The sequence below is a fragment of the Rhea pennata genome, chromosome 4 (genome assembly GCF_028389875.1).
Source record: "Rhea pennata isolate bPtePen1 chromosome 4, bPtePen1.pri, whole genome shotgun sequence".
Classification (NCBI taxonomy): domain Eukaryota; kingdom Metazoa; phylum Chordata; class Aves; order Rheiformes; family Rheidae; genus Rhea; species Rhea pennata.
In genome coordinates, this window is record NC_084666.1 from 80,187,363 (window position 1) to 80,214,833 (window position 27,471).

Sequence of the window (27,471 nt, forward strand, 5' to 3'; positions counted from 1 at the left end):
CGCTGATGATTGATCCGAGGATGTTTATCATGTCATGGCACTAATCTTAGTAATTGTATTTTTTTTGTACGTTTGAGGATTTTAGTATTGTTGCAGATCATTTACTTTTGTTAAGCTTTGCTAACTTCTAGTTGTAGTCTTTCTCCGCAAAACAGGCATGTGTTCTTCAGGTTAACTTTTAAGCGCAAGTTTTTTTTTTTTGTTGGTTTTTTTTTTTGTTTTTGTGTTTTTTTTGGGGGGGGGGTTTGTTTTGTTTGTTTTAAGTTTGGTTTTTGGGGGGAATGCAGTTTTTTGGGGAGTTAGGAATTGTGTGGTTTTTTTTGTTTGTTTGGGTTTTTTTTGTCATTTTTGACATTTTGCACGTGAAATTTTAGCTTTTATTGTAGCTGTGATTGTTGGCCTAGTATGGGTTAGGAGAACTACTACAAGACCTTGCTGTGCTTTTATCCCTAGCCCTTTGCAGCTATGGTATCGTTGCTACTACAGACTCATGTTGGCATTCAACGGCTTTGCATCCACGCGACAAGTGGATGGAGGGCAGGAGGAATGTGTTAGATCAGAAGTGCATTTTTTAAGCGTGCCAAAAAAAGAGTTAGAATTCGGTTGACCATTATTGTTTTTGTTTTCCTTTGAGCCTTCTTTACAGAGAAGGATATTTTTTTTTTCTCTTTGATCTCTGAAAGCTTGTCTCCTGATAGATATTATCTGCTGCCTTCTGGGGAGCTCGGAGTTGTAAACCTCCTGTCTGCCCAGAGAGGTCTTCAAAAGAAACATAACAAAGCAAAAATGCAGCAAAATATAGCACCCAGCTTAGTATGCAAAAGTTGAGCATTTCTGTTAAGCTCGCATATATCACATGAAATGTGCCTCACAGGAAATGTACTACAAAAATCTTTAGGCAATTAAATCGCAGGCCAGTTATGGTACCGAATTTGATCTGTTGAGATCTTCCACACCGGCAGCCTCACGCTAATGAACATAGTCTTTATTCTGAAGTCTTCCTGCTAATTGGTGATGATATTAATTCATGTTTGTGCTGAAATTGGTGCGTCGTGTTAACTTGATTTGCTCAACGCTGAAGAGCGACGGCACCGGCTCGCTGATGGAGTTGGTGATGCTGCTCGGAGAAACTGCAACTCGTCGCGAGGCGCAAGTGCGTGCTGTGCGGATGTCGTGGTGGGGGGTTATAAGCTGCTTTGTTAAATGCATCTGACGTGCTTTGGGGTTATTTGACTCGATTCCCCTTGGGGGAAGTCCGGTTTCAAGGTGGGACAGTGCTTTTTGAGCTTCCGCTCCCGTTCTGCCCAGCTCGTTGCTCTGCACTCTCCCCGCCGTCGGGGATGTCCAAGTCAAGGATCTCGATAACCTTGTGTCCGCTTTTGGTGGAAAGCTTTATAGATAGTTATGCTATTATTAATTCCAGCTCGTTGATTTTTTTTTTTTTTCCAGTTGATGTCTAAGGAATGGTGGACTTTCGAGTGAATAAATACCCATTTTGGACAACATTCCGTGTTCAGCTTTATCGGTGGCATCACCCGTGTCATATGCTTAAGTTCCCTAACAGTGCCCTTTCCTGCGTTATTGGCATACAACTGGCCACCCACCCATTTCTAATAGTTCCCCGAGTAAATCTGTGTTGTGCGTTTTTTGGATGGAGCCGCTCTGGTCACATCCAGACAAGCTGCCGTACAAGCTGCCAGGACTTGGCCCGCTTTCCTTGGCCGCCTTTCGTAATGGCACGAAGGTTTTTGGCACGCTGTGCTGTCGAGGCTAATTTCAGGCAGTGCTGTCTAAACACACTAGATTTCCCATCAATTACGCCGCTAAGTCTTTGACAGGCGCTGCCAATCTTTGGGTAAAGGCTTCCCAGTTCTTCATTTTTGACAGCCAATGGAGCAGAGGGAAAGGCAAACTATTTTGCATAGGAGGTCCAAGATGGAGAGTGTTATCAAAGTTTTCTTAGCTGGCTTTTTCAGAGTTAAAAAATAGATGATAAGCCTTGGGTGTTATACAATCCCTGCAGACGCGTTGCGTAAGAAATGTCCTAGTGCTGTGTTTGATTATAATTTAGCCAAGTAAATTTGGATTTAAGTGCAAGGTTTTTGAGGTTTTTTTTTGTTTGTTTGCTTGTTTGTTTTGTTTTATGGCTTGTATTATTGAGTTTTGGCTTTTTAACCAAAAAAACATATATTTTTTTTCCGTCACCGTTTCGGTAACAGCATTTCGCTAAGCATAGGTAACTCGTTCAAGGGAACAGGGAAAATAAATGGAGAAAATCAGCCTGACTTATTTTATTGAGGCTGTGCCTTATGAGTCCTTAAAATGAACATTATTTTCGTTGGCTCCGTGTGGAGCTAAGTGACCACTAAAGAGAGGAGTCAGAACTCATTTAACGTACCAGCTCGTTGTGGTTTTCGGCTTGGTTTTATGGGAATGCAATAGTGAAGCGTAGATAAATTAGCAGAATTGGAGCTGTTTTGCTGTGGTTATGCCAAGAGGAAAGAGGCGGTTTCTTCTTGGATTTGCTGGAACAGCAGTTTTTCCTCTAGAAAATCTAGACTCAAGGCGCAGCAGAGTGCAACTTGGTTAGTACGTTATTTTCAGCAACTGAGTGGCTTTAAATGACTCTCTTTCTTTTTTTGGCATGAATTTTCAGCATCTTCCCCCTCCACCTCACCTTTATTATTTTTAAATAGATGTTTTCTTTGGCGAGTTCAGGGTGAGGAATCTGTGTTGTGCGCGACAGTCGCTTTCAGCACGGGAATTCTTTTTTTCTTTAATCTTTTAACAATCCTTGAAGGGGGGAAGGAGCTTTTTCTTTCAAGTCGCGGCAGGGATGCATTAGGGATGAGAAAAGGATGTGTTTGAAAATGGCTGCGGAAAGCTGCTCTCGGCGTTGCTCTGTCCCCTTTGCCTTATCCCAAAATGATGGGCTTAGGGAGAAGCTCTTCTCCCTTCCAAAGTGATCTAAACAGAATTAAGGCCTCTCTAACTCCAGTCTACGTGTTGTCTTAATGCAGTTTTAACTCCTCGTCTTTAAATTCCCACCTTGTTTAACTAGCGTTCTCTTTCCCAGGTGCCTCCTCAAGGGTTCTTGGGCCTTGAGGAGAGCATCTAGCACCATGCCCATGACAGCCAGCGGCGAGCTCTCGTGCCGTACGTGCCGCTGACTGGCAGCGGCAGGAGAGATTAGATGGAAATTGCAATCCATCTGGAAAGGATTTGTTATCGCCCAGGATGGACTGGAGTCAACAAGGGATTTTATTAATTCAATTAATAAAATCTTTTCTTTCTCCCTGCAGGGAAAAAAAAAAGATTAGATAAGGTGGCTAGAAAATAAGGTGTCAACAGCGGGATTAGAGAGGTCCCTGCAATTTTTCTAGCAGTTTGCTTTGAAATCAGTAGCATTCAAGCTTGTTTTGGGGGGCACCAGCTAATTTTCATTTTAGTTTTTGTTCCATTTCAGTCTTTAACTATAGACATCCGATCAGGCCTTTCTCGTCCCCCTAATTTGGGCCCTGTAGAGGCTGTTTTCAGCAGTTTCTGTCCCTGCCAGCTTGTCCGGGCGGTTGCCTCCGTGTGCCCTTGCCAGCTGCTTCTCCCATGTTCAGAGCCCGTCTCGTCCCGGGATGCTGATCAGCCTTTCGGGGCCGTTAAATGCCTTTTTGCTGGGCTCAGCCTAGCTCACCCTTTCAGCTTGGCGCCGGGCACTCAACTCCCTGCGCCCTTTCTAGGTCCTGTCTCCTTCGTTGCCTCTTTTCTTCTTAAACCTTGTTTTTCCTCCTTTCCGCGTGCTCCTCCTAACAGCCTCCGTTTCCACAGCCTTTTTGTGAAGAAGCCGATTTGTCTTTGTCTCCTGGCCCAGCATCTTCCTGTGCAGGCAAAGCTCCCGATTTTTGTCTGGCTCCTGATCCTAGCGCAGTTTTGGCGCCGTTGCTCGCTGGTGGGTAAATTGGCCAGTTCCTCCTTTCCTCCTCCTCCTCCTCCTCGCGGTTCCTTCCCTTTATGAATCTTCCACGTCCCCCATTCATCACCTTGTCGCAACCTCGGCGCCTGGCAGGAGAAGTTGGCGCCTCCCGCATCCTTCCTCCGGCTCCTCCTCCTCCGGCTCCTCTTCCTACCGCTTTTGGACCGTTTCTTTATTCTTTCCGGAAGGATTCGCTGTTGCCTTTTGTCCACTCTGTGCTCAGAAGAAACGTCCCGCTCGCTCGCACGCCTCGTTCCGCTTTTCGGCACGTCGTGCTGCTCGGCAGCTGAGATGCCAAGATGTTTGGTCCCCACTTAGCGTCTGGCTGTCTCTCTGCCCAGGTGGTCTGGAGCCTCTCTGCTCCTCAGCCTCTTTAATCTTTTATTGCTTAACTCTTATTTTCTGCTCTAGTTCTCCATAAAATTGCTCTTATGCCCTAAATTTAAGGGTTTGAGGGGGATTTTTTCCCTGTATGTGCTTTTGATCATTAAGAACCGTTCAGCCCTTCTGCTGCCTGCGTAGGGTCCACAGAATAGCTGAGGTTGGAAGGGACATCTGGAGATCATCTAGGTCAACCAGGAGTGCGGAAGAGCTCTCTGTCCGAGAGTGCTGGTATTGCCATTCCCTTTTCCCACCTTTATCCCCCTGCCTTCTGCAATCCTTAGCCAAGCACAGGTTATGCTCGGTGATAGGATCCAACCAGGGCTGAGGGTTCAGGTAAGCTCTCGTGATTGCGCATGCCGTTTTTGTGCGTTGCCCTCATGTGAGTATTCAGGGGCGTGCGTTTCTTAATTCTTTGCGAGCGCTGCTAGCATCCTTGGAGACGCGCCGCGAGCTCAGCGTCTCGTAAGCCGATGTTAGCGTGCTCCTTTTGCCCTGTTATCCGTGAATCGCCGAGGTAGGCAGCCTCCAGGTCGGTTTGCTTTTTACTCAGTCGGGGCCCGCGCCCGCGCGGCCGGTGAAACCGGCCCTGCCTCTTAAGCAGGCTGCCGATCCGAGCTGTAGCTAATTAGAGATCCGCTCTTACAGTCAGGCTCTCCTTTCCGAATGTTAGTTAATTTTTGAGGCTGCTGTTATTTGGAGAAAAGAGACCGCGATGGCAAGATAGGGAAGATGTGGCTTCATTACCAGGATTCCTGACCTCTTGCGTGTCAGTCAGCCCTGCGATAGCTGGGGCAGGAAAGCGAGCTGGCCCGCTGACGATACAGGAGAAAACGCTCCTGCCGTCCTGCTCTCTTGCCTCTCTATGGGATGCAGCATCCCCTGCCCCTTTACTTTGCGTTCTCTTGCAATAGCTAATTGTGGGTTTTTTTTAATTATTATTATTATTTTTAATGAGTCCTCAGTGCCTAACCCGCCAGGGCAGGTGGTGACCCCCTTCTGTCCACGCACCCGAGCAGCCTGCGTGTCCTGGGGCGCCGTGGCTTGTTTCTCTTTCCCCCACCCGCGAAACGGCGATAACTGCTTTTAACCTATCCGCATCAGCCCAGCGTTGAGAGATGTAATTTGCAGCTGACCACAGTGCTTTGAAGGTGTAAGGTAGGTCTGGAGCGTTTTTAAGGCGTTGCAAAGCTTAGTCTATCTGAGTTTTGCTCTCTTCTGTGCGGAAGCTTCCAATAACTACAAAACGTGTGCCGTACGCGTGCAGATGTGAAATAGTTAAAAGCGCTTTTGCATCTTCGGAAAAGTCATCCCTTTAAAACAAAGCAACGCATCAAAGCAAACTAAGTCCTTTGGAAATAATCTTTCTTACTGTATGTGGTTTAGGACCAGCTGAATCCCTCTGAAAAGCCAAAGCGGGGAGAGAAAGCGAGAGAAAGACACTTATTTATATGGAGTCCGTCCCTCTGTTTGACTTTGTACAGCCAGAAACTGAAAGAAAGGCTTCGCTGGTGCGTCCAAGTTTGCGGTGAATAGCTCCTTTGGGTGCGGAAGTGAGCGCCGCGGATGCTTTCAGCCGAGGAGAACAGTTAATGAGTGTTTCTCTGTTCTGCACTGCTGGAATGAGACACATCCCTCTTTCTAGGTCACTAAGTTAATCGAGTCAAGGATTTCTGTCCATTGTCCTCCTTATCAGTCCCAGCTGCATTTGCATTAGGGGGCTTTCTGTTTCTTTAAGCCTCATTCATGTACTGATTTAAATCCCTTTGCAAGGCGGCAGAAGCAAACGTATTATACGGCCATCTCCCGACCCAAGGAGGAAAAAAAACAACATACACCAGGATGTGTTGAGAAGCAGATGAAAGCGGAAAATCTTGGCTTTGATTTGTCCGATCCTTAGGGCTGAAGCAGGGGCAAAGCAGGTAGAAAGTCACATGTGTTGCGTGTGGTTTTTACCTTGGTGTCACGTCGCATCGTTATCAGGGTGTACCCTAACAACCGTGCGAGGTGTAGTTATCTACATGTGTAAGGAGTTACCCTCGGAGTTACCTAGGGACGTCGCAGAAAGGACACAGAACGATTCTGAATCAGCACAAGATCAAATGGTTGTAAATTGTCTGCGGAGCTGAATTTCCCTTGAAATAAATGTTTCTGTTGATTCAGAATAGCTTACTTTACAAAGCTACGTTATCGTTTTTAATGATAGCGTGCGGAACGCATTTTGAAGTGAAAAACTCCTTTCCTAAACGACAGTACGCGACTGACGCTTTCCCGCATGGTGTGCTCATTCAATAGTTAATCGTTTTCCGAGGGAAAACAGTCCATTAGAAAATGTTTGACTGTGAGGAGTACTTGGATTTAGGTGTGTTGGTAAGGAAAAGCACAGCTGTTATTCCTATGGTTGCATATGAGCAGCTGAAGAAGTGCGCAGGTTGGTGGAGCAGTGCAGCATTTGTAAGTAATAGCTGTGTATTCATCTGATACCGGTGGTAGCTCTGTGAGATCTTTATTGACCTCGACCTGCTAAGGATCCAGACCACTAAATATGCAAGCGAAAACTATCTGAAACCTCCGGTGTACTTAGGAGCAAGTGATGGACAAGGCTCAGTTTGAGTGATTTAATTATTCTTATCATCTGGCCACGTTATCCAGAAGTTTATCCAGAAGTATCCATGGTTTCCAGAAGTGCACTTTGATTAAACTTCTTTGATTAAATAGATGAGTTGACAAGAAGGATGTTTCTTGCAGCCCTCTGAAGCGTGGTACAAAATCAGGAACCTTTTCCTGCTTTAGGTTTGCTTCCTGCTTTTCCCTCCACCCCACAGCCAAGTGGATTTAGGATGAATCAGTATGAACCTAAATGTCTTATAGAGCAGCCTTTCTCATGAAAGAAAATAGAGAAGCTGTCTAAGCCCTAGTAGCTTTTGAAACTCATACTGGGCACGTATCCTCCAGTGTGGTTGGCATGAGACAGCTTTGCCAAGGCAGTTAAGCTGGTTAACAACATGGAAAGGTGTTGTGTCATACGTATTACGTATAATCGAGCATGTGGGATATAAGTAATATATATTAAATAAGTTATTTTGCCAGAGTATCTCATTTCCCAGAGGGGATGAGAGAAGCCCTAGCAGCAAAGGCCCTCTTCCATCAGCCTCACTGACTAGTTGGCTCTGTGCAGTTGATTTAATTTGGGCACTGGGAGGTTGGACTAGATGATCTCCAGAGGCCCCTTCCAACCTTACCGATTCTATGGCTAAGTCAATAAGAGGGTTTATATGTAGCAAGTCCTATTTCTTTAAATGACAAAGCAGATTCATCCCACCTTACTCTTAACGATACTTTTAATTTAGGAACTTTGCTCGCTTGGGTTCCCTCTATAGACCTTGGGCAAAGGCAGTCCCTCCAGACAGGGTCATCTGTCTTGGGTGGCAGAGGGGTCCTGGAAGCTGCCCGAATTTAGAGCATCGTTTTGAGCGTGGCATCTACTGCAGGATCTGCAGACTAGACTGCGAACTCATCAGGTCGGAGGCTGCGTTTCAACAACCGGCTGGGGCTTTGATTCCCCCAATGAGGGTCTCTCATCAGGCTGATGTAGTAAAAATAATCATCCTCACTGGAAACAGTTAGGTAATGAGAAATCCGGTCAGATTTGGTAAGCGTATTGCTACAATAAAGTAAAATAATGATGTCAGACCACCAATGCTGCTGAACAAATGTAACATATGGCCCATTATTTACTTTATTTTCCCCCTTAAAATTCGTAGGTGAAGGTTCACCAAACAGGAGCAAAAAGCTTTCATTTTGCTGTGAGTGCTTGTCTGCTATTTCACTTGGTGTAACAAGTTCCAGGTGAACGAGCAGCATGACTTTCACTCCTGCATTTTTTTTTTTCTTTAATGCAACCAAGTTTTAACGCTTACCTCATCATAAGAAAGCGCTGACCACTTATCACGGCTGAGGGCATCTGCTCTAAAAGGGAAGGAACAAAACCCAGAGCAGCCTCTGAACCGATTTCTTGGCATCGGGCATCAGGATGTTCCCTAGTACGGATGTAATTGCAGGGGCCGGCGCGCGGTGGGTTGGATTCAGTGCCGTGTTCCTGCGCTTAGGGACTGGAATAGTCCCCGCCCCCCGCCCCGTCCCCGTTGCTTTACCGTGTGACTGATGCTATTTTAGCTTTGCTTGGTGGCAAGACCGCGGTTGAGAGGGCTGGATGTCCTCGCGTGGAACGGAGAGCAGCCAGGGAGGAAGGAGGAGCGGAGAAGGCAGGGGCAGAGAGCAAGGTCAGCGTGCCGGTAGCTACTCCCAGCGGTTTCTGGCAGCCTCATCAAAAGCGAAGGGCCGAACAGACCTTGCAAGCGCTCCCTGGGCATCCCCGGGTGGTGGAAGACGCTGAACGTTTTGCTGGAGCGACAGCGGGATGTTTGCCTCCCCGTTGTCGTTTCCATTTTGCTTCTGCGGATGACGAGAAGGCATCTGCCGTCCCTTATACGGGTGGGAGTTAGTTGTGTGCTGGAGCGGGGCAGCGGGGCTCTCGGAGCTGTCTGTTCAAAGCCTTTGCTGGCACTAAATCATCTTTGCAAATGTCTATGTTGGGGGGAAAAAAAAGAAAAAGAAAAGGAGCAGGGGCTGGGGTTGGATGTGATTTGTTGGAGAGCCGTGGTGGCACGTGCGCGCTCCAGCTGGGAGAAACGGCGCGGATTCATCCCGAGGGGCACGTATCCTGCCAAGCCCCGTAGCGCGTGGGGCACGTACCGGCGCTTGGGTGCAAGGCAAGGAAGGAGAAACAGCAACGCCTTGGGCGAGATGGGTCCTGGGATGGAAGGGGAGAGGGGTGGCCTCTGGAGTGTCCGTCCCCGGCTCTTCTCTTTCCCTTTCTGCTGTATCCAGATCATCGTGTAGGATTTACAAAAGTTGCGGTTTTAAATTCGTGCAACTTGGATGAGCAGAAAGTCCTGCTTGCAAGTCCCTCGTTGGAGTTTTAGCGCCAGCTTATTCAGTTTTATTTTAAGTTAATTAGGAGCAGGGGGACGCTAAACTGATTCCGTCACTCTTAACCAGAGGTTTGTATCCGTTTAACTAAATTAGCTTAATTAAATCAAACACTAAATCTAGGATACTGCCGGACTGCATTCCTTGAACAGTCTCCAGCAAAGGGGCCCCGGGCTTTTTGGCGTGCGCGAGCCCTGGATGCGTGTGTGCAACCGCACGCGAGCCCCTTTCTGAACGCCGCCGGGCCTTTCCACGCTGCCGACCGCCTCCATGCCGCTGCTAATGGCGAGAGGTAAATCCCCCTTTATAAATTCAGGGCGCCGCTTTGGCATGACTCTGCTGACAGCCCGGTAAACGATTTCTATGCGGAGTGTGATTTTCCTAGTTTAGGAATGGAGCCACTTAGATTAGAACTCAGCGTTTTAGTGAGAAATGTCTAAAACGTTTACATAACCTATTTACATATGAATGCAAACATTACAGGCTTTATATTAACAGCCCTTGTTGCTGCTCATTACTATGCATAGAAAAAGACATCAGCGTTTCTAGTAGCATCTACAAAATTATAAATATGTGATAGAGTAATTACTGATTTGGAAATCCAAATTATATTAAAATGATTGTAGCATCTGCGTCTCCAAAAACCTCTCCATTTGTCAATTCTAATCTTTTGTTGCTTAGGCAATAAACATGAATCCGATGTCTGCTTACATAGTTATTTATGACCTTCCCCTCTGCTAAGTTGAGAAACAAAGTAGGGGAAGGAGGGTTTGGGTATCGAGGAACCTGAAACTAGTCCGCTGCCGTTTCTCTGGCCTTTTCTTTCCCAAACACCCTCAAAACTAGGAGAATTGGTGGTAGCTCTTGCAGAGTTATCTGATGCCATCAGGAATGACTGGGAGGACCATGCTGGAGCTGTTGAGGTTTTGCACCGAGCTCTTGCCACGGGCAAAAATCCCTAAGGAAGCTCTCTCCCAGAAACGGAGGACTCCGTTTGGGGCTGATCCTTCACTCGTCTACTGCCAACTGGCTTGCGTCAGGTGAAGCTCCTGTAAGATGGGGCACGTTCGGTGCGCTCTGGGCTGTAAGGGAGTAGAGTTTGAGTCTTGCTGCAGCAATTGTGATACAAAGCAGAAATTAGGGTCTGTTCTGATGCCCTTAATCACAGCAGTGCTTCGCTCTCTGCATAGCCCCGGTAGATCTCGGCAGGTTTAGGTAGCAGATTCCAGACTTCAATAAATAGTAATAACAGTAATGTGGTTTTTTTTTTTTTTTTTTTTTTCATCTGCGGATCTCGGAAGGCTTTGCAGGGAGGTCAGGATAATGCTTCCCATTGCAGAGATGGAGAAGGAAGCGTGCCAGAAGATGAGTAATGCCCCCATGGTCGCTACCTAGCAGCAGAAATCACTGCAGAGGCCCTTCAACTGCTCCCTGCTTAATCTTTTAGCCACCAGGAGACCCTACCTGAAGGAAATTTCTCACTGTTCACTCGGTTGTGCTCATTTGCAGCAGCACCTACTCTCAGCTTTGTTGTTCCGGGACTGAAATCGTGGTCTGAAAAACTCGATCAGAGACAGTTTGGGCATAATGTGCTTGCTAGATGCAGCAGGTGTTGATGCCATGGGTGCTCTGATAAGCCACAGGTGGATTGAGAGTATTGCAATGACCTCTCAAAAGCTCTTTGAGAATGGATCTGTGCCTTTCACCTTGCCTAGATAAGATGGAGGATGAATGCTTCTTCTGTACGTTTTTTGCCGTGCATTCCCTGATTCTGGTTGAGCCATGCGCTATTTCCCTCTTGGCTTTAATTACTGTGCTGCTTCTAGTTTTTCAACTCCCCTTACACCTTCTGCTTGCACCACACAGGGACTTGAAGCCCTTTATTTGCATAGTAACAGTTCTGCGAGGTGAAATGATGCTGGATAAATAAAGCATTCATCACACCTGCAAGGCAGGTTTGAATAAAATCCCGCATAGTTTTGCTGCACGAGCAGTGAAAGATCGGAAATGACAAATGGGTTGACAAATGGTGTGCAGTGCATAAAGAGTGTTATTTATTTACTCCGTCGTGTTGGAGCAAGCGAAACAAGACTCGCCGGCTTTCTGAGAGAGATGTCAGGCTATTTGTCAAGGCAGAGGCCACGAGAACGGGATTTTAACAGCGGTTCCCCAGATTCGGCTTTCTTGCGAGCGCCCGGGTCCTTGGCCCTCCTGGGTAGGTGGCCTTTAGTTAGAGAGCAGCACCATCTCTTGCCCAGGCTGCGGGGTTTCCTCGGTGACAGATATGTAGCCTGGTTCGGACAGAAGGGATTTTTTTTTTTTTTTTTTTAATGGGTCAATATTTTAGGTTTTACCTGTCAATCTGTTCACACTAAACTGTTTCTCAGCAGTGTCCATATGATCTCTCTGGCCAACTCAGTATGCTGAACAGCACTGCCTAATTTGTACGGAGAGGTTTAAAAAGCCTAGCATGAGCCCAACGCTTGTAAGGGTGCTTGTAGCTTAAGAGCAGAGCCTCATTTTCTCAATTAATCTATGGAGGTGTTTTTTTATTTTTTTTTTATGTTATTTTTAGGGGAGGGGGGAGAATAAGAACAAAGAACTTGGATGCCACCTGTGAATTAACAGACTAGTCTTGCTGAGATGTCCTCACCCCCAACTGCTGCTTCCAGTGCCTGAGCTCCAGGTCACTGCTCTTCCTCATTTCTTACTGGTAAAATAGTTTGGAGAGCGAGGCTACAAAATGGACTACCAAAATAAACTAAAAGAAAACATCTTTGGTTTGGTTCCTGCCTCCCTTCTCATTAATTTATTTTCAAATTGGATTAGTGGACCAACCAGGAATTGTCATCCAGGAAAGGGAACGGTGAACTGCATTTTGGGGCAAAAGTCTGTGGAATGAGGTCCTGACTATTTTCACTACCACTCCTTAGGTTCCGCTTTCTCCGGAAAGTTTGGATGCTGTTTTCCGCCCCTACCGAAATGATTGCTCAGTCACCTAGCAAAAGTGAAGCTGTTGCAAAGGGAAAAGATTTGTTCCTACTCCAGGGGCCTTCTGCTAGAAGATGAAAACTAACGTTTTAAGTAATTAAATCTTGACTCTTCCAGAGCCTTGGCAGGTTCTGTGACTGCCAGACTAGTGGACAAAGCAGAGACCGAGTGGTTTTAAGGTCGTTATAGTGATGTTAATTCATTTATGTGAGGTGTTTTAGGGATGAAACCTGTCAACTCACAAGACGAAGTGGAGCTGGCTGGTTGCAAGGAAGGAGGACGGTTCGGAAACCAGGCGTTTCTCATCATCCTGGGAAGGGCAGAGGAACTGGAAAGGCATCAAGTCCTTTCAAAAATGCAAAAAGCGTCTGCAAGGTGCGGTTCACCTCTACAGAGGGAGCAACAAGTTAATGTGGAGGTGTCTCACCTTCTGTAGAGGTATCGGCCAGAAGCTCCAGCCTCAAGCCTACCTTCCCTAAAAAAGGGGGGTCAGTAGGCCTCTGGGACTTTAGGTGATTTTCCTGGATGTCTCTTCTGTTTCCCAGTACTTAGACTTCACCTGTCTAATTTTGGTTGTTTTTGCACGCGCCGCCAGCCATGCTGCCTGGAGAGCATTTTCCCCGAGGTGACGCAAGTGCCCCTCTGTAACGAGGCTTCGGGGAGCGCTGCAGAAGGAGGCGGCCGGCTCCGTGCCAGCCCCGAGGAGCTCTGGTGTCGTCTCCGCACCCCAGTCTTGGCCTCCTTGAGAGAGAACGGGCTGGTTTATAAAGAAAAGAGTTGGCAGGACACGTGTGGAATTGGATGCGGCGAAAAGGCTGGTGGTGGCTTTATGGGCTCCATCATCCAACGCAGAGTTCAGCAGGGCCAAAAGCCAGTCGGCAGGTCCCTGCTTGCCTGGGGAACGTGGCAGGAGCCATTTTCTGGCCTTATTCCCAGTGCTGAAGAGTTGCCCGACGATGGCTGCTACCCAGTGAGGGCCGCCTCCTGGGTTTTCCTCCACGTGGAGAAGAACTTCTCCCAGGACCTCACCAAAGCTTACCTGGGCATCAGCAAACCTGCTTATCCAGTGGACCTGGGCAGCAGGTGAATGCTTTTGTCCAGATATTTCCACCTTAAGAGCTTTCTTTCGTTGTTTTTTCTCCCTCCCAACAGATTTTTTTCGTAAGCCAGAGTGGGGCAGCTATTAGTGGGAGGATTGGAGGACGTGGGGTTGTGAGGATGGTAGTGAGGATGCCACGTTCTTCTGATGATGCTCTAGAGAAGTTGGCCACAATTGCAATGTAGGAGGAGAAGACCCTAACTGAAGGTAACCCTATGGCTCACCTGCACAGCATAAATGTTTTTATTAAAATATGTAGAAGAGGCTTTGGGAAGACGGTCAGTCTGCTGCTGCTCCCTCAAACGCAGCAGGGAGGGAGCGTGCTCGACTGGGCCATCCCACTGCAAAATCCGAAGGCTTCGGCCCGGCTGCGGCAACGCGGCTCCTTGTCGTAAAATGGAGGATTTCGCTGGCTTTTATTGAGTAACGGCAGCTTAATTAAGTTTCTCCTGCGTGTAATAAAGCGATAGGGCTGAATGTAGGTCAGTCCCGAGTAGTTGTTTCACTGCTTTAGCAGCTGTTTAGGCGATGCTCAAGCATTAAGTAAGAATGCCGGGGTTTCATTTATTTATTTATTTATTTTTAAGGGGCTTAAGTGGTCTCCTCCTCGGGGGACCACGAGGTTGGCCTTGCCCCTTTGAGCGTAATTAATCACCGGCGAGCGCTGGCTCTGCAGTGCTCTTTAATTGCTCGCTTGTGCCGTCATTTGTTTCCTTTAACCCGCTCCGGGTTAAAGGCGGTTGGAAAGGTCTTGGGCTCCCGTTGCCCGGCCGTTCCAGGTACGTAGCAGGGGGCTTCCCGCTCCATGCGCGATGCCTTTGAGGACGCGCGTGCTCCCCTTCGCCAAGCCTGCGTCTTCCCGGGTGCCCCTCGGTCGCGTGCGCCAAACTCCCGATCGCTTAAAATATTTCCTCTTTTTTTCCTCCGAAGATGGAATTTCGCCCCCGAGTCGGAGGGGTCTGCGCGAAGCGATGGCAGGGTTTGGTGACAAAGCCAAGGCTGCCAAAACGTTAGGGCCAGAAATAGGAGCTTTTTACTTCCAGACCAGAGCAGGACTCGCCTTTCACTTCCAGCCCGGGTGAATTGTTTTGAGCCAGCACATTTCTTGTAACATTTGACATTAACATGTGAAAGAAAGCTAGATCGTTTTAAGATGTTTCAAAAAGGGATATTAAAATTTATCGTCCTTTTTATTAGACCCACTGTGCCGCGGCACCCAGTGGCTTTAGAAATGTAAGTAATGAAAGGCAGAGAACAAACGCAAACGATGGAAATGATTTATGGAGACATCTGATAAATTTGTCCTGCATCTTTCCCCTTTCATTCATCTCCCCTGACTTTTAGCTGGGATGTCAGAATGGCATCAGGCTCGTTTTTGAGAGTTGACTTGCCGGAGACGTGCTCGGTGCCCTGGAATGTGGATTTCCCAGTTTCTGCCCCAACTAAGGCTCGCGTGTAATCCTGAGCCGGGTGGAATTTATTTGTTTTTTGGTTTTCTTTTCTTTCTGCAGGGCTGTCTGGAATTTGGGGGATTACCAAGGCGGCTGGGCACTCTACTGTGTAGCCCGCTGCTGGAAAAGCGCTGAATAACCAACAGCTTTTCCATGAGAACCGAGGAGTCCTGGGCTATTTGCAAACACTTGGGCCTTTCTGTAGCTGCTCCAAGGGAACCAGCTCTTGGAAAAGTCCATCTGGAGGTCGTGGGCCTTTCCGGGAAACCATGGCTTGGAGCTTTGCTTCCTCAAAGGAAACTGCCTTACGTGCGTTGAACTCAATGCTGTGTGTGCAGCACTCAATGCAAAATCTATATGTATTGTAACTGTGTATGTAGAAGATGGGGAACATAACGTGCAAGGACCCTTCCTGGAGGGTGACCGGAGCGAGCAGGGCAGGGAGAAGAGCTGACATGTGCACGGATAGCTGAAAATTCCCGCAGGAACACTAGGGGAGGAAGGGCGAGGAGGGAACGGTGTGGCAAGCACGCAGGCATGTGTAATCCCTGACTTTTCTCCGAGCTTTGTATCCAGTCCAACGTTAGGGAGCTTCTCTGTAGCTGCGGGACAGATGTTCTGAAAAACATATCCCTCGGTCCACTTTTGTGTCGCAGAAAGTCTGGCACTCTGTTTAGCTGTTTTGGAGAACTTTACAGCAGTAGTTTCAAGTCATGCATCTAAGATTAGGCTTTATTTAGTTATTTATTTTTACCCATTTGCTTCCATACATGCCAGGCAGCAGCAGGCTAGAAAGCAGAAGGTTTTGTGATGCTGCGCTTTCTCTCGAGCACAGAATCAAAGTGCAAGCTGCCTTTATTCAAGCTTTGGGCTGGAGATCAAAGCGGTAGAGCGGACCACGTTGGAATAAAGAAAAAAAAATACTTCTTTTGAATATCAAAAACATACGTGGTTCACTTCAGGCCTTTTTTTTTTGTTTTGTTTGCTTTAATAGAAAGCTTGGTTTGTTTCTGGTTGTATTGCTTTAATGGCCGAGATGCAAAGGAGGCCAAGACAACTTCTGTGCGTGGTGCTGCACAAACTCAGGATCTGTTCAAGGACAATGTCCTTAACAGCATAGACCCTGCCAGGTCTTCTGTTTGTTTAACACGCTAATGCTGTCTTTCGGTCTGAACTGATTTAGCTGTGATGCTAAAGACCTAACCTGTCGCATGTTTGTCCAAATCACAGAAAGGTTGAGTTTGGAAGGGACCTCTGGAGATCATCTAGTCCAACTCACCTGCTCACGTAGGGTCATCTAGAGCACATTGCCCAGGATCGTGTCCGAATGACTTTTGAATATCTCCAAGGACGGAGACTCCACCACCTTTCTGGGCAACGTGTTGCAACACTTGCTTGACCACTATCCCAGCCATCCCGAGCAAGTGGCTGAGATGTGTTTGTTCTCTTACCTAAAAACTAGGGCATCTAAAGCATCTTTGCTTTAAAATCACATTGGTACCATGCCCTGGGCAAGAGTAGCGATGACAGAGGTTGCTGTGTTTAGAAACAACGCTGCATGGGTGTCTTGGGTTCACTCCCGAGTTCATCAGGGAGATGCTCAGCTTCAGCCTTCTGTGCCGTCTGGACACATTCGCTTTTGTTTTGTTCCGTTACAATGTGAAATTTGAGGTAGAGCTCGGTATGTGTGATTTTGGTCCAAACCTTTCTTTAACCCTATTTGCAGAGGTGAAAGGCTAATACGTTAAGCCAACCAGCCCGTGACTGCAGATTATTTTAGCCCATTGGGAGAGAATATTTTCAATCTCTTTTCCCTTTTGCAGAAATTGGTCGCTCGTGGGAAGGGGGGGGACTTGGTTGGGCATCCGCCACGGTGTGACAGTAAATGGCAGGGAGAACAGTAGGATTGGGGCCAGTGGGCCCCTGTGGTGGAAGTGCAGGGAAGAACCCCATCCTGGAGATTGCCAGCGCTCAGCCTCGGACCTAGTCAGGGGTGAAATACTCCGTACGGATATGGCCGCTTCTCGTTAAAGGGCGCTTTGTCCGACAGCGAGGTCGGTACAGCGTGGGTCAGGGAGTTACGGTGCCTTGTACAAGTACCTGTGAGTAGCGGTAGACTCGGGGTCTGAACATGCTTAATTTTTGTAGAGAAAATAATGCTTTGACGCTTATTCTGGCTGTCTCAGCTCCTTGTGGCTTCTACCCAATGATGTTTGCCTACCGTACGGGCTTGTCCTTGCTTGTGTCCTCACCTCATCTCAGCTTGAATGGCGCTGGGGCTACTTTGGAAGTGCTCCATGCAGGTCTTTTTTCTGTGCAGACCCAAACCTCTTGTCCGGGTATACCTGGGAGTATGAAAGTGCGGGGGGGGCAGAGCAGGAGAGAGGGGGTTGCTGTGGAAGGGGAAGGCCAACGACAGCATGAGAAAGATGCAGAGGAAAACGACTGCATGAAGCTGGTGGTAAGATATGAAGCCCCATCACAAAGAGATGGGACAGGAAGAAATTCAAGGAAGTGCTGAAGCGGAGGAGACTAAGGGTACACGCCGGGTGACGAAGCGTGGAGGAGAAAGCTCTTGCTGCTCAGCTGGGTTGTCCTCCTAAGGGTGGCAGCAAGCCATGCTCTCCTGCCCTGACCTCGACCTGACCAAGCTGCAGAGTCTCTGGGAGCCGAGCACATGCGCCATGTGCAGGTGTGCCCCAAAATTTGTTAAAAGTTGTAAATATTTTTTTTTCCCTGGCTGCTGCGTCTGGCTCGGGTTTTGGTGTGGTTCATTTGTTCATTGTTGGTTGGTTGGTTTGGTGGTCGGATTTTTTTTTTTCTTATTTATTTTTTTTTTAAGATGACTGCAGCAGCTGGGACGCGCTGTGCTGGCGCGTCTCCGCCGAGATGCTCGGTTGGGCCGCGGGGCTCTTCGCTCGATTAGCTCGAGCGCGGAAGAGGAGGCCCGTCTGCAAGCGCCGGCACCCGGATGGCTAATTAAACGCCGTCAATAAAGCAACAGAACGCGGCGCGTGGTGGGACTCGTCTGCGGTAGCGTTAAGCACCGCAAATAATTACATGGCAGCAGAGGTTAGAAAGGCGGCCTCGCCATGCTCGGAGTGATCGATTAAAGGAGAAAAAAGGGGGGAAAAAAACTAAGAAATCCTGTTTGTAACGAAGGAAACAGCAGAGAAACAATTTCTCCTCTCCCTTTTGCTTCTGAGCTTTTTGCCGGGGCAGAAGAGCCTCTGCTGAGGGATTCTTGGTTTCCAAAAGCTGAAGGCTTGCGGTGGCCCTTGTGCGGCGCGTTGCCAAAAAGCAAACGGGGGGAACCGGAGGCTTTTCTCGCCGCTGTCCTCTTCACCCGCTGCGGCCTCCCTTGTACGTATTTATTTTGACTCTTCCCCCTGATTTTGCAAGCCATCGTGCTCGAACTCTGCTTAGGCTCCTATTAGGAGTGCGATTTCTCTTTGCTTCCTCTTTACTTTCTCCAGGGTATTCCAAAAAAAAAATAAATAAATAAAATTCTTCCCTCTCTTGCTCCTTCCCGAAGGGTTAATTTGGAAATATAGCGTATTGCTAGGGAAGAGCGTAGTCCTAGCTGACTTATTCGCTCTGACAGCCTCTTTCTTAAAGCAGTCGTCCGGAGAGGAGATTTCTGTGTTTCGCAGGAGGAGAAGGATGTCTCGCAGCGTTGCCGTGAAGGATAATGAATTAAGTCTGTCTCTGACTGTAAAACTATTAGAAAATACAATAGACCTTAAGAAACAGGCTTGGATATTGATGTCTTGGCTGTATTAGCGTACCTAGTCACGTGCCTCGCCTTTGCGGAAAAATAAAATCTATGTAAAATAGGCGTTTCGGCTGAGAAGTTTTTTTAAAAAAAATGTGTTTTTTTGGTGGCCTGTGCTGAAATTCAGGATGCTAGTGTTAGCTCCCCTGTTTACCGTGCTTTGTGCTGGTGCAAATAATGCTCTACCTGCTTAGAAAAATATATATATATATATGTGTGTGTATATATATATATATACACACACATACATATATATACATATATATATATACTGCCAGGTTCACCCTGGGGTTTTCCACACTCATTTTTCCTGCTGGAGCGCTTTACCAAGCCAGCGATACTGCGGTCTGTGAGGCTTCGTGCCGCCTTTGCAGGGGTTTGGGGGGGGGGGTTATTGTTTTTTTTTTTTGTTTGTTTGTTTTTTTCTTTTTTTCTCACAAAGGTAGAGCCCCAGACATGTCTAACCCTATGCTGTTGATATATCTATGCGCAGGGGGGAAAATGCTGGTTGGTTTTCTGGACAGCTTATTTGGAGGAGCGGGTTGCTTTTTGCCGCTCGAGCGTTGCGGTTTGCAGCCTTTGCTCCGCTTTCTGAGTCTCTTCTCCTTTGCTTTGCAGATGCAGTAACCGGACGCAGTGCGCCGTCGTCGCCGGCCCCGACGTCTTTCCGGACCCTTGCCCTGGGACGTACAAGTACCTGGAAGTTCAGTACGAATGCGTCCCGTACAGTACGTATGCCGATCCGCTAGCACCCGTCCCTTCGGTTGGGGGGGGGGCGCGCTCGACGGCGGACCCCCGCCGCCCTCGGGCTTGCCCCTCCGCTGCCCCCACTCTCCCTTCCGTCCGCTTGAATGGTGCCCGACCCTCACGCACAAAGGTGGCCTTGGGCCCTGGAAGACCACGAGGGGTTTGGGGTGGAGAAGCGGTTGGAAGCCGCCATCTGAGATGGTGGGATCTGAGATGGGATCTGGAACCTCTTTCCACCAAGGGTCTCCCACCACTCAGCAGGTCAGCATTTGATTTTTTTTTTTTTCCCCCCTTAAACAAAATTGTGAAGCTTCAAAATGTGGCAATGGAATATTTCTTTTTTCTGCTTTTTTCTCTTTTTTCTTTTTTTAATGGGCTGAGCAATTGTGCCTATGGAAAGCGTGACATCAGGGCTTTGGGGCAGACCTAGCGAGCTCATACAAAATTACTAATCTGGAGCTATTCCACTATAAAGGAGGCCTTTTCTTTTGCACCAAAAAAAAAAAACATGGGGGGAAGGTGAGGCCAAATGCATAAGTGCATTTTTGACTACGTGGTACCACACGTATGTATGAGAAGCTTGACTTTGCTCGAGGCCCTTTGGTCCGCCGTCGTCTCCCGGCGCAAACGGGGGGCTCAGCCAGTGCAACGCATGATGCGACACCGGTCTCTCAAGACCGGCGGCGGTGGGAGAACAGCCGAGCTAGTCGTCTTCAGCAGTCGGATTTGGGTGGCCTTGCAAAAGGTGGCAGGGAACTTGGGGAATTTGGGGTGCGGGGCATGGGAAGGCGGGAGGAAAAGGCAGGCACGAGCCCCGCAGCAGCAACTCGCCCGTCGCATCGCCCTGCGACAAGTCACCCGTCGCGTCCGGGCGATAAACCTTCCATAGATTTTTAATATTGGCGAGCTCTAGTCCAAGGACTTCCCTGCAAGGTGGGGTGGGGGGGGAGGAGATGAGCACGGCTTCCGAGGAAGGATTAATCATCCTTTCCCTTCCTCTGGATAAACGGGCTAATAAATGTTTGGAAGGGACCAAGTTTCGTTGGTGCTTCGAGACGTTTGTGTGCGTTTTTAATGCTAACAAGGGAAGGAAAACAGTGCTGGAGCATTGCTCGTCTTTTCTGCTCTAAACCCTTTTCTCCTTTTTTATATATATATATTTTTTTTTTATCATGAAAGCTGAAACCGCCTTTCCCAATTGCTATATTGATGGGAGGAGAGGTCATTTCTTTGCTAGAAATATTCGTTTTATCGCTGGGAGGAGAGCGGATGGGCTCACCTATCAATAAAAGCGAGGGACGCTAAGTGTGATGGGGGAACAGAATTCAATAAAGTTTTATTGTAGCGCAAGTGGACTGAAGTGCCTTTAAAAACGTTAAATGAAGGCTCGCAATATCTGCTCCGCTGGACCTTAGGGCCAGTGAATAGACAGATAATTGAATAACGACATTTTTAAGAGAATGCAAGCGCCGGAAAGCAAACTGGTATTTTCGTTGCTCCAAGATTGCTGGTGGGAAGGGAAAAAGGGAAGGAGGAAGCGGCGAGAAAATTGCCATCTGAAAACAAGTTAATGAGGCCACTTTTGCGAAGAACGTGGGCTTTAATTATTTCTGGAGCACCGCTAAGACCTTTAAGCGGTCTTCAGGCTTTCTCTGTGCGCAGTCTCTCGCCGCCTTCCCTATCGAGACCTCCGCAGAGGCGTCCGCCTGGTTTTTCACGAACGGGAGGAGAAATAAATGCCGGTGACCCGGGGAAGATAAATGTTTTAGAAACCTGGGACGTAGCCCTAGATGAGGAAAAAGGAAGAGTAATTTTGCGAGCTGCTCTGTGAAATCAGTGAACCGTATGAGGACATGGTTCCTTCTTAAATCTGAGATGAGTCTGGTTTAATTTAAAGGAACAAGGTGACTTCAGGTGTGTCTCTGGGTGCAACAGGTCGTGCTCTCCCGTATCTCTGAGGCACGTGTGCCTCCTTGCGTGCAAAAGTCAGCACCGTAAGGCTGCTGATGGTCTTAATTATATTAAATCTGAAAAGTTGCAGGGAAGGGGGGGGAAGCTTGAGCGCCCATGAAGCTGTCAGCTGATGGTAAGGTGTTTTGTGGCACCTTTGCTGTGAAAGTTGGGAGGGTCGTAGTTTGATGGACGTTTATTAGTACCACTTAGAAAAAAATAGGTTTGTAGGGTACCAGTTGCACAGGTTGTTACGGGAGAGTCGCTGCAGCGAGAAGCGTGAACTGACTCATTTGGGTATTTCAGAGAGACTTCTCTGACCATCACACTGTTAAAACTGAGCTCCTCATTAGCGAGGGGAGCGAGTCAAGCCTTGCGATTCGGTGCGATGTTTGAGCTGGACATCTCCATGCCTCATAGCTCAAGATCTAGCACTCGAGCGTAATGCAAATGTTGCTGGAGGTAGGGCTGGCTGCTCGTTTGACCACCAGCGAAGAGGAGGCCGTCCTCTACCCTTTAGACCTTCATGGCATCCAGACTTTCCATGTTCCAGTCCATGGAAAAATGCGTATTTTTGCAACGTTACCCGTTTCACTTCTGGCGCCGAAGGCTGAACTCTTAAAGCGTTGGGCCATGAGCTACGAGCTGAACTGACCTGATGGATGTTCTGCTGACGGGCGCTCGAACAGCACCGCTCGCTGAGCTCCGCGCAGCCCAAATTAAGCACTTGCAGCTGGCCATGAAGTATTATGGCTATTTTATTTACTCATTTATTAAGGAAAATCCAAAGCTTATTTTTTTCCATTCATTTGGGAAACACTGAGGAACCTTAAGGGACCTTGAAAACGCTGAACGTTTATGGCAGCAACAGCGTTTCTCTTCAACCCAGTTTCCTGGTTTTCTTGATTTAGGGCCCCGTCAGTTCTCCTTACGGGCTCCATAATTGGTTTCCTTTCTAGCAGCTGAAGGTGGAAACTGTGATGAGTAGCGTAACTTGTCTCATTTTACGAAGATTACAAATATAAGGGAATAACTTTATTCCTAATGCAACTTAAGCGCACAGTGGTTATTCCTCTCCAGTCTTGTCCTGCCACAGCTGATTTGCGGTGAGAAAGCACATTGAGTTTGCCTCAAATTGTGCTTAAAATCGCCTTTAAATCTGATGTCTGAAGGCCTTTGGCCTTTGGGTCTCAACCAAAGGTCATTAAATCACTAGAAAACTTTCTTTCAGCGTCAGCAAACTTTGGGTGAGGTTGCTAGTAACCTGAGGTTTTGTTTTTTGTTTTTTGTTTTTTTTAATGATTCGGTTTTTCCTAGAAATTCAGCTTTGTCACGTCCGCTTTTGGCATAGGAAATAATGAACGTTATTCCACAATTCCGTAATAATGGAAATTGCAACCGTGCTGGGCACAAAGAATAACGAAACGTGAGCGGATTGCTCTACGTACGAGCGAGCCCGCGCTGCTGCTGATCGCAGGGGCAGCCGATGGGGCGTCTCCCTAGTTTTGGGAATGAGCTTGCGTTTGGGGAATGAAGATGCCGACAAAACCCGGTGGCCTCGGGCCATTTGCATCAGCCAGAGGATGTGGGGTTTTTTTTTTGTTTTTTTTTTTTTGTTTTTTTCCCCCCTCCATTAATTCCCACGTTTCTAACGGGCTCTGCCGCTAGCTATTTGCCACCAGTTTACCGTCCGCGCGCAGCCCCGCGCTTCGCTGCAGTCGCTAAGAGGAGGGCATTTCTTTCCGTCTTTAATAACCTATTGTCTAAATTGCACTATTATGCCAAGCACTCTCAGGAGACATCAATATGGATTTCATACGTTTTTATAACAGATCCTCCTGGAGATAATATTTATATTTCCAGATTTTATTCCTATTATCCTTTCATCTCTCTTTCAATAACGATTGAGAGGGTTTCTTTCATTGGCGCAGGCAGCGTAAGGAGATTAAGACCATCCTTGCCAGGTGCTATTATAAATCCACAAAAGAAATGAAATACATTTATTGGTTTTTATTCTGGCCAATGGGGAGAACAGAGTGTCTATATCCAGTGGTGAAGTTTAGGATTGAAGTTCATTTCTTCTCGCGCATGAGGGAGGGGGAAACGCAAGCGTATTAAGTCAAATCCCTTTAGAGCACAAAATACTGAAGCGCATCTTTCCAGATCTAAAAATACAGCTTCGCTGAGTTTCTTTATATTAAAAGGGCTCCCAAGAAGGGGAGCCAAATGGGTCTGAATATATTACCTTTAAAAATTTTTTTTTTATAACTCATTTCCTCTGCTTTCCTTGCTAACATTTCCAGGCGACTTTTAATAATACAGGTCTGCATAAAACCGCCGTGGCCATACGTGCCTGGCGAAGGAGGCGCAGGGAGACCGCGCAGCGCCTGATTATCGGTTTGCTCTGGTGCCTCTTTCCAGGAGAAGCTCGACCCAACCCGAGCATCCGCGGAGGCCGTCCCCAGGGCATCCTTTTGCAGCGAGCTCTGCTTGCATCCTCCCTTACAGCTTCGCCTTCCCCAAACCTCGGGGAAATAACCAAGCCACGTTGGCAGGCGGTTTGCCGGGTTATCCAGGAAGGTGCGATGCCGATGGAGGCATCGCATGCCCCCCGGATCCCGGAGCTGGTGCTTCCTGGCGTGCCGGAGCAACGGCCCTCCTCGCCCATATTTGGCCTTGCTTATTTTCTTCTCGTTATTTATTTTATTTGTAGACGAATTCAGAATAGGAATGATTTGTTCTACTGGATTTCCCAGATGTCTGTCTTCCTGTGGTCCAAACCAGTCTCTCCCTCCAAAGTATTTTTCATTCCATGGGTAACTTAAAAAAAAAAAAAAAAGACAACAAAGAAAAACCGCTTTAATCTTGTTTATCTTCAATTTCTCTGTTCCGCTCCACAGGCCCCTGTAAAAGGATTTACCTGGAATATTTATCCCATCCTCAATACGTGTAAATTCCTTTCCAGATCTCAGATTTCACCAGTGGTCCTTGGAGATGCGTCATTTCAATGCACCTTGCAGATGACATCTACTTGGTTTCTCTCGCCGTTTCTATGAAGTTCCCGTTCAGCAGCCTCATGAACTCTGCAGTTTTTCTCTGTCGGGCGCGTTGAGCGGTCTCCGATAGCACAACTATCGTCTTTGCCTTTGCAGGAGAGCAGGGACTAGTTCAGTAAAGGAGAGGGCTAGCCCATCCCCACGTAACCCAGCCAAGTCCTCTTCTGTTACAGTAGTAGAGGCAATATAGGGCCTGTTGTCCTTTTGCTTTCAGAATTAATAATTGCATGTTCTTGAATTTAAGCTCTTGCCAAGGCTTGCAGGAACACACTCAACACGAGCTGCAGAAGACCCGGGATGTTCAGATCTGTAAGATAATGGCTCTGCCGAGCAGAATAGGAGATGATGCGCTCTGCAGGGGGACGTACGGGATGTGTAGGTACCCCTGAGCTGGCTTTGGGCCCCAATAGCAAGCAAGATGCCGTGGCATGAGCTGTAATGCAAGAATAAATTTACCACGTGAGTATTTGTATGAGCCTCTGTCGTACCCCTGCTTGAGCTCGGGCTTTTCCCAAGGAGACGGCTGGTATGCTCGCAGCTAGCTTAACTGCTTGATAAATGGCAGCGGGCACGTCTACATTTTATATATGCCATACACAAATAACGTAAGCCTAAATCGGGCGTAAATTAATGTATTGAGGCCGCATGGTTGAGGAACGAACAGATCGGCCTTTGTCCATGTCAAAACTTGCTCGCCATAGCGAGCGTGCGCGCCACGTACGCTTTAAATGCAGTCAGTAGTGAAATATGCTCCAGGTGACTCTGGTGTGTGGGGGGGTATTATTAGCACTTACCATGGAGTGACGTAGCTACGTGCCGTTGCTGGTACTTTCAAACCGAAGAGTCAGTTTTTCACGTAAAATTCGTTAAAAATACGTGCTGGTTCATTCCATAATTGTCACGTTTAAGTTAATGTCTTAAGCCCGTGTTTTTTTTTTTTTTTTTTTTTGGGGGGGGGGGGGGTTGTTTTTTCAGTTTTTTATTTTAAGCCTTAATAGAGGTGTAGCTGTCTTTGAGCACATGCTTTTGCCAAGAGCCTGTGGAAACACCTAGGACTTTTCCCGTTGACTAGGAGAGAGTTTGGATGTGTGGGGTGAAATCAGTGCAGCCTTGATTATTAAAGAGGGTGAGTCTGCGCCTTTAGATTTTGCATGTTGAGAAGTTTGTGGCGTGGTGGTAGTAATGGGGAGAGACGTTTGTAGTGCGGAGGAAACGTATTGTTTTTTCTTGAAGGAGATTGCTCTGTCCTCCCTTCACCTCCCAGAGATGAAATTAAATGACTAATGAAGTGTCAGGCCAGTTACAGAATACAGAAGACAACTATCTAGTTTTTTACTTTATGCCAGAAGAAGTAGCATTTTTGGTCAATGTCTGAGCAGCTTTGTTGACCCAGAGTCAACCACTCTGCACGCTCCTATGAGCATCTAGCGAGATGCATTTATTAACCGGTTAGGGGACACAGTACCCAAGTATTAAACTAGGCTTGCGGGAGGAAGATGCTGATGAGGGAGAGCTCGGTTTGCCGCGACTTGGGAAATACGGCTTCCCGAGCGGCATGCGCGACAGTTGGCCATCGTTGGCTGCAATGTATGGAAGGGAAAGCTCCAACGAATTGCTGTGCAACACTTCTTCGTACACATGTCGATACTCATGTTAAAATGGGCTTTCACAGTCAAATTCTGCCCAAATCTTATCAATTATGAATGGCTGCATTGCGACAGATGGTCTGTATCACTGTTTTTAAGAATGAGTGATACGTTTCAAATGAGAAACACATGTTGCTCAGCAGCTTGAGCTGCCACTTATGAGAAGAGAAGCAACTCCCTGACCCCTTCTTCCCCTCCCGTTGTTGGATAACATCCTATTTTAATAACCTGAAAATGGAGACCGTGAAATATTGCACGATGGAAAGCTGTGAGCAACCATCAATTCCGGTGTAAGAGGATCCCGCTCTTGCTCAGCGTGGTGGGAGCCGCACCTGTTTGGGCAAGGGTGAAATTTGGATTTGCAGCGTGAGTATCGATCAGGATTTCCTGGGGGCCTTAGTGACGGCAAGTTTGGTAGAACGGACGCGGCAAAAAGGTCGTTCAGCTTCGTGTTACTGGAAGGTAAGACTGAAAGGAGCTGGTTTGGACCTTGAGACCAGCATGTGTCACGATGACGTGGACGGGTGCTTGGCTTCATTGAAGATGCTGTGAATTCCTTCAATAAGCTGCTTTTCCTTTCAACCTATACCTTTCACGTGGCTTGCTTTTAAAACGAGAAGTTTCCAGACTGTTGTGGAATAAAAGCAGCACTGCTGAGAGCAACCCAGGTGATAGTAAGGCTATTACTCGTTGGCATTTGGGTGATTGCAGCCCCATAGTCCTCAGAAGCAGGGCTGCCCATCTTGGAAACCACCTTCTCTGAGCGTGTGCCTATTTTTACTACTGACATTAATGTCTAGGCACACGCCAAATCTGGGAACAAATAAACTGTGTAAGCATCTGCAGGAGCGGTGTCTAATCTGGTGGAAAAGCGCGTTTTAAAAATCTTTATTACTTTTACAAAACACGCCGCAAAAGCCTTTGCGGGCTCTCGTGCAAAATACGTAATTAAGGCACGTATTGCCACAACAAGTGAGCCAAAGGTGTTTTGCGACAGTGGCCTTTTGAAAATAAAAAAATCACAATCGCTTGCTTGCTTGCTGACTTAAAAGATTGCTACAACCCGTTGGGCAAAGTTGGGAGTAAAAGGCGTTCTTCCTCTTGCTTCTTGAAATTCTGCTTAACGTTCGCAACGTAGCAAAATAATCCATTTCTGTGTCTTTCAAACCGATCGTGTTAGTTGTTCCCTCGCTGAATTTAGTGCTTATTCAAATGCAGTTGCCGTTCTCCTGGAAAACGGGTTCTGGCTCAGTTTCTTTAGTGCAAAGCCCTTCCTTAGTGCCCAGATAACACAGCGTTATCTTATTCTGGTAATGCTTCACCATACAAAGCAGTCAAAAACCCAAGGAAGCCTGCCAAGATACACTGGGCAAAAAGCCCGTCTATAAAGTTTGAACTTCTTTCCCTTAACAGTGC

At 47.4% G+C, this 27,471-nt stretch overlaps 1 protein-coding gene across 17 annotated transcripts in view; it reads left to right on the forward strand.

The window, feature by feature from the left end:
- The window catches only part of LOC134140267 (adhesion G protein-coupled receptor L3), a 186,744-nt gene that overhangs the window by 15,485 nt on the left and 143,788 nt on the right, over positions 1-27,471 (forward strand). For all 17 annotated transcript variants that reach the window (XM_062575183.1, XM_062575177.1, XM_062575176.1 and 14 more), the window contains exon 2: positions 19,275-19,384. In XM_062575183.1, coding sequence (XP_062431167.1) covers positions 19,275-19,384 — 110 coding nt within the window. The remainder of the gene's footprint in view (positions 1-19,274; positions 19,385-27,471) is intronic.